The sequence below is a fragment of the Oryctolagus cuniculus genome, chromosome 10 (assembly GCF_051225735.1).
Source record: "Oryctolagus cuniculus isolate XC-2025 breed Fujian yellow rabbit chromosome 10, ASM5122573v1, whole genome shotgun sequence".
NCBI classification, from domain to species: Eukaryota; Metazoa; Chordata; class Mammalia; order Lagomorpha; family Leporidae; genus Oryctolagus; species Oryctolagus cuniculus.
The window spans coordinates 107,044,621-107,056,822 of record NC_142876.1 but is presented as its reverse complement, the minus strand read 5'-3'; the positions used below and the strand labels follow the sequence as shown (position 1 = coordinate 107,056,822).

At 53.8% G+C, this 12,202-nt stretch overlaps 1 protein-coding gene across 30 annotated transcripts in view; it reads left to right on the top strand.

Annotated features, from left to right (window-relative positions):
- TRAK1 (trafficking kinesin protein 1) overlaps positions 1-12,202 on the top strand; it is a 195,183-nt gene that overhangs the window by 71,814 nt on the left and 111,167 nt on the right. For 20 of the 30 annotated variants that reach the window (XR_016214923.1, XR_016214924.1, XR_016214926.1 and 17 more), the window contains exon 1: positions 3,874-4,180. Coding sequence is in view for 15 of the 30 variants with exons in the window: in XM_051851810.3 (XP_051707770.1) it covers positions 4,096-4,180 (85 nt within the window). In the remaining 15 variants the exon portion in view is untranslated. Of the gene's footprint in view, positions 1-585; positions 883-3,873; positions 4,181-12,202 lie in introns of those variants that run through there. The other 10 variants (XM_070050990.2, XM_089306507.1, XM_089306504.1 and 7 more) reach the window with 1 other exon arrangement.

Below are 12,202 nucleotides of genomic sequence, written 5' to 3'. Positions count from 1 at the left end.
CTTCGGATCAGCGCAGTGTGCTGGCTGCAGCGCGCCGGCCGTGGCGGCCATTGGAGGATGAAACAATGGCAGAGGAAGACCTTTCTCTCTGTCTCTCTCTCTCACTGTCCACTCTGCCTGTCAAAAAAAAAAAAAAAATCACTTGTTACCTAATTCAGTTTACAGATCATCGTCACCTCACTGTAAGTTAATCCCACAGCAACATATCCATTTGTGTCTCGTTCGGAACATGCATGCGTGGCTGTTCCCACGCATACAGTGGTGGCCTGGCTCCCTGGATGTCCTTGTTCCAGGTTAGGGCTCATCATTGCAGCCGTGGTCACTTGTGTCTTTGCTCATAGCTGCTTCCAGGCAGGCTTCAGTGAGTGGACAAAGCCAGGGGCTCCACGTTTTGGTCTCCATCCATCCTGCAAAGTTGAATGGACTTTCCTGCATTTCTTCTGTTGAACCTGAGGACTGTGATTGGCAATGCCTTGACTTGGGAAGCACTTAGTGAACTTTGCAGTGTGAACCCCGTCCTGTTGGAGGCTTTATGTTCCAGGGGTTCTGGCTGTAATTAACCCCTCTGTCTGGGTTTTCCTGCAGGTTCCCCGTGAGCAGTCCCTGCTGGTGCACCAGACCTCCCGGGGCCCATCTGCCCGACTGCCCCAGACTCCGGCAGCGGGGCCCCTGATGGCAGTGGGCACCTCCCCGTGAAACCTGCCAAGCTGGACGCCACAGCTCCGCGCGACGACACTTTGGCCAGCTCCGTGCCCCCTTCGGAGACTTGCAGCCATGCAGTCCTAGCCTGCAGCCCAGGCCTCCCTGAGGAACACTACATAAGCGAGGCTGTGGAAGATGCTCCCAGCTACAGAGGGTACCGAGATGCCTGCACCATTACAGGTATGGGGGTCCTCTCTCTGTCGGGGAGGGAGGGAGGTTGCCATCAGTGAAGGTGGGGGAGGTGCATGCATTGGGATCACTGAAGTACAAGAGGGTCCGGGATTCAGAGGCCTCCCAGCTAGCACCTGCTCTGCAACGATGACTGGGTCAGTCACGGACCCTGTCTGACATGTAGACAGCCCTCCCTAGGATCATCGTGAAGGTTGCCGATGAGGACGTTGGACCCTGAGCCACAGGCATGGCCCACAGCAGATGCCCGGTGTAGTGGCTCGGAAGAGAGGCTGGGGAGAACGGCATGTGGAACAGCAGCAGGGAGCAACGTCTCGGTTAAATCGCATTGCATTCTTCTAGAAAGCTGATGCCTTTTGAGTTTTCGATTGCAGTGTTTTGCTTTTGTCCTCCTTTCTGAAGTAATGCCCAATGAGGGTCTGAAACGTGCAGATTTGCTTCCCATAAGGCCTCGTGGTTGTGTGTTCCCAGTTAGGCTTTGAGGGCTTCCTGTGTCTCAGATGTTCCTTGGCTGCAGAGGTGTGTGGAACAGGCCTGGGAGCCCAGCCTGAGCTGGCACTGTACTGGGCCTGCACATCTTTGCTCCCTCAGGTGGGCCACATGCTGGCCACCGTGTGGGCACCGAGCCCTGCTCTTGCCTGCCTGCTGCCCCAAGACACATTTCACCACGTGTCCCCTCTCTCCGCGTCATCCACATCCCGTCATCCACGGATCTTTCTTGCTTGCCCCCAGAGGTACTGAAACAGAATCCTCGGCTCTGCTTCCTCCTGCAGCCCAGTGCCCCGTGCCTCCGTTGGCTTACTCCACTCCCTCTTCTGCTCTCCCAAGTCCACTGCAAACAGCACCTGTAGCGCTGAAGACCTGCTGCAGCCCGGGGGTCTGTCCTCTGTGTCTTTGTCTTTGCCTGCAGATGCTGACCCTGTCAGCCTCTCCTTTCTCCTGGAAACAGGTTTCTGGGCCACCCCAGCTCTCCCAGTCCTTCTGCCTCCGTGGCTGCTGCTCCTCTTCTCCCAGCCCTGGGAACTCTGGATGGGCCGGGGCTTGGCCCTTCTGACCTTGGTTGTCCTGCGTGGGCCCAGGCACCAGGCGACCTCACCTCACCCAGCACTGAGATGTTCAGCTCTGCCCATGTCCTGGCTGCTCTGCAGTGTCTGTCCTCTGGCTGGGCCTCCTGCTCACTCCACTTCCACGTTCGCCACTTGATGCCAGGCAGGCCATTCACCTGCTCCCATCTCCCCCTGCAGCTGCCTTGCTTGGGTCCCTTGCGTCTTTGTGAATGGTGCTTGCATTGCTTGGGTGGCCCAGGCCAAACTCCTCCTGGGTGTTTTTGACCGCCGTCTTTGCCTTCACGCCCGGGTTGCCAAGAGCCTGCCAGCCCCCTCTTCAAGAGCTTGGCCAGGGTTTGACCGTTTCTTGTGGCTCTGCAGTAGGCTCCCTGTTCCGAGTTTGGGATTCTGCAGAATGTTCCCTATCACACCTTGAGGATTGCAGTGGCCTCTCTAGGGGGGCACCTGCTGCTCCCCCCACCCCGCCACATCCAAGCAATCTGTTCCCCACTCAGCCACAAAGATGGGTTTTGTCGGTACAATGTCCGATGCTTTGATTCACCTCCAAACCTCCAGTGGGCTCCCGCCTTCCAGTGGCCTCTCAGGGTCTGTGCGAAGGGGCTCCCCTGCTGACTACCGACTGTATCCCCTGGGCCCACGCCACATGCCCTTTGTTCCTGCTGCTGCCCTTAGGCCTGAGTCACCTATTAACCCGAGATGTCCTGGTGGCCCCCTCCCCTCTTCTCCCCAGAGGCATTTCATCAAGGTTGCCATCAACCTCAGAGAGAGTGCTCCACCTGCATCCTTCCCTGTCTTCCTGCCCCGCTTTCTTTTTTCCCCCAGATCTAACCATCCCCTGAGCCCCTGCATGTCTGTATTTCCTCGGCCACACGTGCAGTAGAACATGAACTCCTTTATGTCTTATGTACCCCTGAAAGCCCGAGACTGAAAGAGCTTCTGCCTGTGCCCAGGGCCCAGTGAATCTTTCTAGGGTGAATACATCACTATTTCTCAGCACTGCGGCCCCGTGGAGGTGGGTGTCATCATCCCCTTTCTGCAGGCGAGAAATCAAGACCCAGAAGCTTCTGCAATTGCCTGGGTGGCAGGAGTTGCATCCAGGTCTGTGTGTTTCCCACCACCTGAGAGTGCAGTCTAGTAGAAGAGCAAGGGGACAGGTGACCTGGTGAGTGCAGTGAGGAGGATGGGCACACGGGAGGTACCAAGAAGGGTGCCTGGCTGAGTCTTGGAGAGGACGGGATGGGGGGCGTGCCAGGAAGGCTTCCTGAAGGAGGTGGTGTCCAAACTGTAGCTCTGTTTGTGCAGCGGTGCGAACTGACCCCTTGGACTCCCAGTGGCATCAGTATGCGCCAAGGACAGGACACATCCAGACTGTTAAAGTTGTGTCCCCTTTGTCTGAATATGACAGCCCAGGCTGCGACGCTGACCCTCAGGGCTCCAGTGGGGCCAGGGCTGCTCAGGTTCCTTGCTGGGATGTCCGTGGTGAGCACGGGACGACAGCTGCGAGGCGGGGCTCTGTGCTCTCGTGCCGGGGGAACAGGAGTGAAACACAGCCCCTGGCAGCGCTGATGCTGTGGGGCAGCTGGAGGGTGTCGCAGTTGCTCAGACGAAAGCCGAACGCCGTGCGAGGTGGGCCCTGAGAGGGAGGCACGCAGCAGGAGAAGCCTTGGGGGCAGCCTCGCGTGTCCCCGGGAACGCGCCTGTGCACTCCCGGGATCCCGGGACACCACTTGGCTGGCAGCTCCTGGTGAATGCCCCCGCCCCCGGGTCCCCGTGAGCCCTGCGGGGAACAGCAGGCCGTTTGTTCACTTCAATTCCTAAGCAGAGCTGCCTGCCCCCTCTTCTCTGCCAAGGCCCTGCCTCTTCCCATGCCACCCCCCCCCAGCCACCCTAACCCAGGGGTGTCACCTTTTTGGGTGCGTCATTTGCTGTCTGGGGCGGTTGAACAAGATGAGCCGATAGAGTTCCCAGGCCGCCTGTGGTTACGTAAGCCCCTGTGCTCCCAGGGCAGCTCAGAGTCCTAGGATTTGCCCCAACAGGCCAACACAGAGCACTGCCGACGAGCCCGGGAGGGTGGCCAGGCCGGCCGGGAGGACCTCTCCTCTCTCCCACTGGCCTTGGAGTCTGCCACTGGGTGCACATGGCCTTGGGGGTTCACATCGGGCAGCCCGCCGGGGCCCCGTGTCTGCCAGGACTCGGCCAGCTCTTCGGGACCCACGCGCGTGGTAAGTCTGCTTGCCGGGTGTGCCTGCCGGGAAGGAGAAAGGCCACGGGAGAGTGGACCTCTCGTGCGTGTGCTCTGTGCTGCTGGCAGGTTTTCCATGACTGTTTGGTGGGGAAACTGTAATACTGAATGATTGACAGGCAGAGCAGGGGGGCTTTGGAGGCTGCGCTCTTGTCCGGGCGCAGAGGAGGCCAGTGGCCCCAGCAGTGTGCAAGCATAGGGCTGCCACCCCTTCCCCTTCAGGGCACTTTGCAGACCCCAGACAGGGTCTCTAAGCCTCCTCCACTCCCACCTGTGGCCTCCCCAGCCCTGCCATGTTTCCAGTCCTCTGCCTCTGTTCTGGTTTCTTTGGCCTGGGGTCTCTGGTCAGCAGGGAATTTTTCAAAGGGCAAAGGACACAGCGAGACAGTGTCTGCCTCCCTCCTCCCCACCCCTTCCACCCTTACCGTCTTCATTTTCTGCACTGAACGAGCGGCTGATGGAGAGCTGGCGGTGGCTTCTGTGCCAACTCGCCCCCCTGGGCATCTCTTCCTGCTTCCTTGAAACTGATCCGAGTCCATGACCCATCCCGGTTCTGTCCCCATGGCTATCTGGGTCAAAAAAACAGTGAATTCCTAAGAGGTATAAGCAGTTTTTGTCCTGTTCCAGTCAGTTGTAAGTCTGAAGGCAGAAAGGTTTTATTCAGTCTTTTTTTAAAAAAAAGTTTATTGAGTCTTTTAAAAAAAAAGATTTTTTTATTTATTTGAAAACCAGAGTTACAGATAGGGAAAGATTGATCAATTGATTTTCCATCTGCTGATTCACTCCCCAAATGACTGCAATGACCAAGGCTGGACCAGACCAAAGTCAAGAGCTTCCTCCGGGTCTCCTGTGTGGGTGCAGGGGCTCAAGCGCTGGGGCTGTCTTCCCGCTGCTTTCCCAGGTCATCAGCAGGGAACCTGGGTGGGCAGTGGAGCAGCCAGTACGTGGGACGCAGGCATTGTAGGTGGCGGCTTTACCCGCCTTGCCACAATGCCACCCCCGAGTAAGACGCTTTAAACGTGCACGGGTCGGTGATGTACGTGTTGAACCAGCATGTGCCCAGAGCCAGCTGCTTGCTGGGGCTTGTGTTCACGGCTGGGATCCGTCAGCGAGCGCTGGTGTGGGCAGTGATCCATTGGCTGTCAGCTCGGTGAGAGTGGCCAGGGTGAAGCAGATTGTAGGGGCACAACCTTGGCAGGAGTGCCCTGTACCTAAGCGCCCCCATTCCACAGTTTGTTCCTTTGCTGTTCACCAGCGTAAGTCTCCAGGCTTGAAGTTTTGGATCCTAAAAACATCCCGGGGTTCTTGCACACTTTCATTAAATTTCAGGTTGTATCATTTCTGCCCAGTGTCTTTTTTTTTTTTTAAATTTAAAGAGAGAGAGCGCTCCCATCTGCTGATTCATTCCTCAAATGCTGAACCTAAAGGTGTGGCAGGAGCCAAAGCCTGGAGCTGGGAGCTTAGTCCCGATTCCCCAGGGGGAGCGGCAGGAACCCAGTCACTGAGCCGGCACTGCTGCCTCCCTGGGTCTGCATCAGCAGGAAGCCGGCGGCAGGAGCTGGGGCTGGGTACAGGTCGCAGGCATCTTGGCCGCCCCCAGTATTATTTTGTAAATGCATTTTCCATGCAAAAAAAAAAAATGTAAGCTAAATGTTACTTAATGTGGAAAATGGAGAGTGAACTGTCCCTTCTCGGACAGAGTCAGAAAATGTAAATTAGAATCTAGGGAATTACGAGTATTTTGGGTTTGTAATTTAGAGGCTTTTTTTTTTTTTTTTTTTTTTGGCTCCTTCCATCAGTGGGATCTTCCATTTAACAGCTGGCTTGCTTTTGCCTCTGAATGTGGGAGGAAGCCCTATTATGTTGGTTTCCAGAACTAACACTTAATTTTTCAGAAACAGCCACCCTCACTTTATAAAAATGCCGTAAGTTATTTCTGGGGTGACCAACTGATCTTCCCTCCTTTTAGTTCCGCAGCATTAGACAAGTGGGAAGAATAGCTGACACACAGGATTTATTTTTGACACGAGTTGTAAAACTCAGTTGAAATGCATCAATAAGGGGTGGGTGTTCAGTACAGCGGTTAAGGCGCTGTTAGGGACACCTGCCGGGTTCCACAGTGCCTGAGTCCTGGGTCCGCTTCCCACTCCAGTTTCCTGCCAGTGCTCCCTCTGGGAGGCAGCAGGCCCCTGCTACCCAGGTGTGAGATCTGGATGGAGTTCCTGGTGCCTGGCTTCAGTGTGGCCCAGCCCTGGCTGTTGTGGGCATTTGGAAAGTGAGCTAGCAGATGGAAGAACTCTGTCTCTGTCTCTGTCTCGCTGCCTTTCAAATGAAAAGCTTGAAAAAAAATTTTTTTTTTTTAAAGTGGATCAGTAAGATTGTTGTGATTTCTAGTTTTCGGGCGCTTGATATATTTTTATCCTAATTGCTTTTATTTCTGCTTTTGAAGCAAGTTCTTAATGTATCCTACACTTTCCACAATGAATTAGAATAGAAGAGCGCAGGTGGCTGACAGGGGGCTCAGCCCTCAGCACCCACTTCTTGCTCAGCTGAGATCTGCTGTGGGGACCAGGGGTGAGACTGAGGGGTGTGCCAGGTGCGCCGGGGGCAGGACCCAGCGGGATTGGGTGCGTGCCAGGTCACGAGTTCGGCAGAGACTCTGGCACTCACAAAGGGACTTTGCACCTGTATTCTCTGCCTGTCTCCCTGTGAACATTGAAGCACGTGAGTGAATAAAGCGGAAAGGACCGTGCACTGAGAGTCTGTAACTAGATCGATCCTGAATTCCAGGAATCCCGGATTAGAGTTCTCCCTAGAAACAGAGCCAAGGGGATGCCCAGGGAGTGTTTCCGAGTCTGTGGAAAATGGAAAAGAAGAGGCATTTTCCACGAGTGTTTTGGAGCTGCTCGCGAGGGAGGTGTTATTATAAGGAATGGGATCGCTGGACTGCCGAGGCTGAGTCGGCTCCAGTTTGCGGTGGGCGAGACCCAAGAGACCCAGGGGCACTGGTGTTGCGGTGCCCACCCTGGGCAACGGAGCTGAGGCCGGGAGAGAGCCTGTGTTTTAGGAGGAAGGCAGAGAACGGCCAGCCTGCAGCTGGGAAGCCCTGGGTGAGGTCAGCCTTTGTGTGGTGCCTGGACGGTCGGAGGGGGCCCAGCCCCTCCACATGGCGGTGGGGGGGGGGCGGCCGCTCTGCTGCGTGACCCTGTCTCATGTTACCTTCGCCCCACCCTAGACACCTGCACAGACATACCCAAAGTCTGGTCTGACCAAATTTCTTGGCATACAAACAAGCATCACAAGCCCTGACGGTGCCCGGCAGGCTCCCCAGTGCCACTCCCACCGTTCCTTTTGGCCCTGGCCCAAGCCTGCAAGGTGAGCACTGGCGTCACCCCCAGCTGAGCGAGGCGGCATTGGGCTCTGCTGCGAGGCCGGGGTCCTGGGGTTCTGACACAGCCATGTGATCTGGCCCTGTTAACTTCCCTCACTACACGTTTGTTTGTTTATTTTTCTTTTTTACTATGTTCATTTAACTGAGGTTTTAAGTGATTGAAAAATAGTGTAGTCGAGTGGTAAAACCTACAGTTGTACCAAATAGCCAGGGCAGAACAGCTCTTATTCCTGTCCATACGGTGGACAGGAATAAAAAATCGTCCAATAAGTTTTTATGCACATCTTATTTTTCTAGAAAAAAAAAAGAAGTAAAAACAGGGCTGTCCCATATATCCTAATCTGCATTTTTTTCTAAAGACAATAGTATATTACATTAAATGATTATTCATAGTACAAGTAATCTCAGTTAACTTTTAAGAATAGCCTTGGCCGGCACCGTGGCTCACTTGGCTAATCCTCCGCCTGCGGCGCTGGCACCCTGGGTTCTAGTCCCAGTTTCTCCTCTTCCAGTCCAGCTCTCTGCTTTGGCCCGGCAGGTCAGCAGAGGATGGCCCAAGTGCTTGGGTCCCTGCACCCACATGGGAGGCCAGGAGGAAGTACCCGGCTCCTGACTTTGGATCGGCGCATTGCCGGCTGTGGCAACCATTAGGGGAGTGAACCAATGGAAGGAAGACCTTTCTCTGTCTCTCACTGTCTATAACTCTCTCTCTCTCTCTGTCTCTCTCTCTCTCAATGTCTAATTCTGCCTGGCAGAAAAAAAAAAAAAAAAAAAAAAAAAGCCTCATGGGATCCCAGTGTTTGCATCACCTTCATTCACTTGTTTTTTTTTTTTAAATCCTGCCATGGTCTGACCATTTGTGTCTTCCCCCAAATCTGAATGTTAGAAACTCATCACCAGTGTGATGGCATTGGCAGACAGGGTGTCCGGGAGGTTGTTCTATTGTGGACGGGGTTAAAAGAGACCAGAGAGACCCTGCTCGCCTTCTGCGACGTGAGGACACGGTCAGAAGGTGCCATCCACGAACCCGGAAGGGGCCCTCGCCCAGTCCGGAATCTGCTGGTACCTGGATCGCAGACTCTCAAGCCTCCCGAAGCAGCAGATAAACGTTTGCGCTTTACAGGCCCCTGTTCATGGAATTTTGTTACAACAGCCACAGCAGACCAACACACACGTTCTCAGTCCTGGGCATCTCAACGTTTCTGTTTCATTTTTGAATTCCTGCCTTCTTCATGTGAGGTTAAAGTAATCGATCATGTATAATCCTTGCTGTGGTCTGAAGGAGAGACTACACTGAGATGAAATGACATGGTCTGTACTTTCGTCGTAGCTGCGTAGGCATGGCCTCACCAGGACGTGTGATGAGGGACCCAGCTCTTGCAGGAAGGCAGCTGGCCGGGCGCTACCCGAGAGTGAATGCCGCAGCTCTCCCCTGCTGATGGCCGCCCGCGGCAAGTTGCTTCCAAGTGTTGCTTTGTTTATTTATTTTTTTAAGATTATTTTATTTGAAAGGCAGAGTTACAGAGAGAGAGAGAAGGAGAGACTGAGAGAGACAGATCTTCCATCTGCTGGTTCACTCCCCAAATGTCCACAATGACCATGGTTGAGCCAAGCTAGAGCCAGGAGCCCGGTGCAGGGACCCGAGGACTTGGGCCATCCTCTGCTGCTTTCTCAGGTGCCTTAGCAGGGAGCTGGATCAGAAGCCGAGCAGCCAGGACTCAAACCAAGATAAGGGATACTGGCGCTGCAGGCCGTGGCTTCAACCTGCTGTGCCACAGAGCCAGCCCCCTCCAAGTGTTGCTTTTTAGAAAACGCTCCCAGGGTCATTCTTGTATGGACAACTTTTGGGTCCGTTATCCCCCATGTATGTAAACTGTGTGTGTGTGCATCCTACACAGCATGTAGGGTTCGGTTTGCATCAAACTCAGAGAACCCTCGGGAGAGCCAGTGCAGATGAAATGCCTGGCCCCTCATGAGGAGGGGCAGTTTCTGCCGCTCTGGGCAGTAGCCACTCTTTCCATCTTGCCAATAGACTAGGTATGAAAATATGGTATTTTATTGTACTTCCTGCCTTTCATATTGTGAGTGAGTCTGGGCCTCTTTGCTGTCAGATTTCATTTTCTGTGAACTGACTGTGTGTGGCCTTTGCTTGGTTTTCCAATGGGCTGTTGACCTTTAAGAGTTACAGTGGGGTCGGCGCCATGGCTCAATAGGCTAATCCTCCGCCTTGCGGCGCCGGCACACAGGGTTCTAGTCCCGGTCAGGGCGCCGGATTCTTTCCTGGTTATCCTTCTTCCAGGCCAGCTCTCTGTTGTGGCCCGGAGAAGGCAGTGGAGGATGGCCCAAGTGCTTGGGCCCTGCATCCCAAGGGAGACCAGGAGAAGCACCTGGCTCCTGCCTTCAGATCAGCGCGGTGCACCGGCTGCAGCACGCCAGCCGTGGCGGCCATTGGAGGGTGAACCAACGGCAAAAGGAAGACCTTTCTGTCTGTCTGTCTCTCTCTCTCTCACTATCTACTCTGCCTGTAAAAATAAATAAATAAATAAATAAGAATGCTTCTATGGGAAAGCAATATGGGAGCATAAACATGAAAGATAAGTGCTGGCGCTGTGGCGTAGCGGGTAAAACCGCTACCTGCAATGCCGGCATCTCATATAGGCGCCAGTTTGAATCCTGGCTGCTCCACTTCCAATCCAGCTCTCTGCTATGGCCTGCGAAAGCAGTAGAAGATGGCTCAAGTACTTGGGCCCCTGCACCCACGTGGGAGACCTGGAAGAAGCTCCTGGTTCCTGGCTTCAGATCGGCGCAGCTCCCGCTGTTGTGGCCATCTGGGGAGTGAACCAGCAGCTGGAAGACCTCGCTCTTTCTCTGCCTCTGCCTCTCTGTAACTGCCTTTCAAATAAATGAATCTTTAGAAAGAACGATCTGAAAGGTATGTAGGAGTTAGGGTAGGGAGGCAAAGAGCATTCCAACTACAGAACACAGTGTGAGCGAAGGCCCTGTGGTAGGAAGGTGTTGAAGACAACGATGACAGCTAGCAGACACTGAAGTGCTTACTATGTACTGGACACCATCCCAAAGGCCGCTTGTGTCCAACTTCATTTGTTCCTCATACATGAGCTGTCTGTTTCCGTGGAACAAATTCCCCAAACTTTGGCAGCTTAAAGCACCAAACCTCTACCCTGTCCCTTGTTTCTGTGGGCCAGGAATCCAGGAGTGGCTTGGTTGCGTGGTTCTGGCTTAGGGTTTCCGGAATGCTGCAGTCAAGGTGAGAGCTGGTCACTGGGACAGCAGTGTGACCGTGAGCCTGAAGGTGACCGACTGTGCAGTTCTGCTCCTGGTTGTCAAGAGAAACGAAACCTTAAGTGCACAGGAAGCCCTGTCCAGGAGGGTCGATCACAGCATTGTTCACAGCTGCCCAAAAGCAGGGGCAACCCCCGTGTCCACCAGCTGGTGCACGGTTCACCCGTCTGTACTACAGCATTCAGCAATGAGAGGAAGTGGGGTATGAGCACAAGTTCAAGTTCATAGGAAACGTCTCATGAAAGAGACAGGCTCGGAGCCCCTCAGGTTTTGTTGTTGTTGTTGTTTTCCTTTTTGCACCAGCATTGTGTTCGGGTGCCCTTTCCCCGACACAAGTTGAAGGCCCTTGGCTCCGAGACGCGCCGTGACACGACAGGCCCTCGAAGCCGTCGTGCTGAGCCAGGCACGCAGATCACGGATTGCATGATTCCATTTGTGTGCAATGTCCTGAGTAAGCAAACGCAGAGAGATGGAAAGCAGATTAGTGCTTGCCGGGGCCTGGGGGTAGAGAATGTGGGGAGGGGCTGCTGGCAGGTGTGTGATTTGTTATATGGGATGGTGAAAATGTTCTAAGATTAAATAGCAATGAGGTTGCACACTTCTCTGAATATATTGAAACCTGCTGAGTTGTGTACTTTTTTTAAAAAAAAAGAAAGATTTATTTATTTGATTTGAAAAGTACAGTGACACACACAGAGAGAAGGAGAGAGAGAGTTTTCTATTTACTTGTTCACTCCCCAAATAGTTACAATAGCCAAGGCAGGCCCAAGCCAGGAACCCGAACTCCATCTGGATCTCCCTTGTGGGTTGCAGGGGCTCAAGTGCTCGGGCTGCCTTGTGCTGCTTTCCCAGATACATTAGCAGGGAGTTGCATGGGAAGCCGGGCAGCCAAGATGCTAGTGTTGCAGGCAGGAGCTTAACCAGCTGTACCACAGCACCAGCTCCTGAGTTGTCAACTTTAAAAGGTGACTTTTATGTCAGCAAAGTGTATCTCAGTAAATCTGTTCTTTAAAAAAAAAAAAAGAAGAAACAGAAAAGCGTGCTTGCAAGATCCACTTTTCTTTTTTCTTTTTTTCTTTTTTTTTTTTTTTTTTTTTTTTTTTTTTTGACAGGCAGAATGGACAGTGAGAGAGAGACAGAGAGAAAGGTCTTCCTTTGCCTTTGGTTCACCCTCCAATGGCCGCCGCGACCGGCGCACCGCGCTGATCCGATGGCAGGAGCCAGGTGCTTATCCTGGTCTCCCATGGGGTGCAGGGCCCAAGCACCTGGGCCATCCTCCACTGCACTCCCTGGCCACAGCAGAGAGCT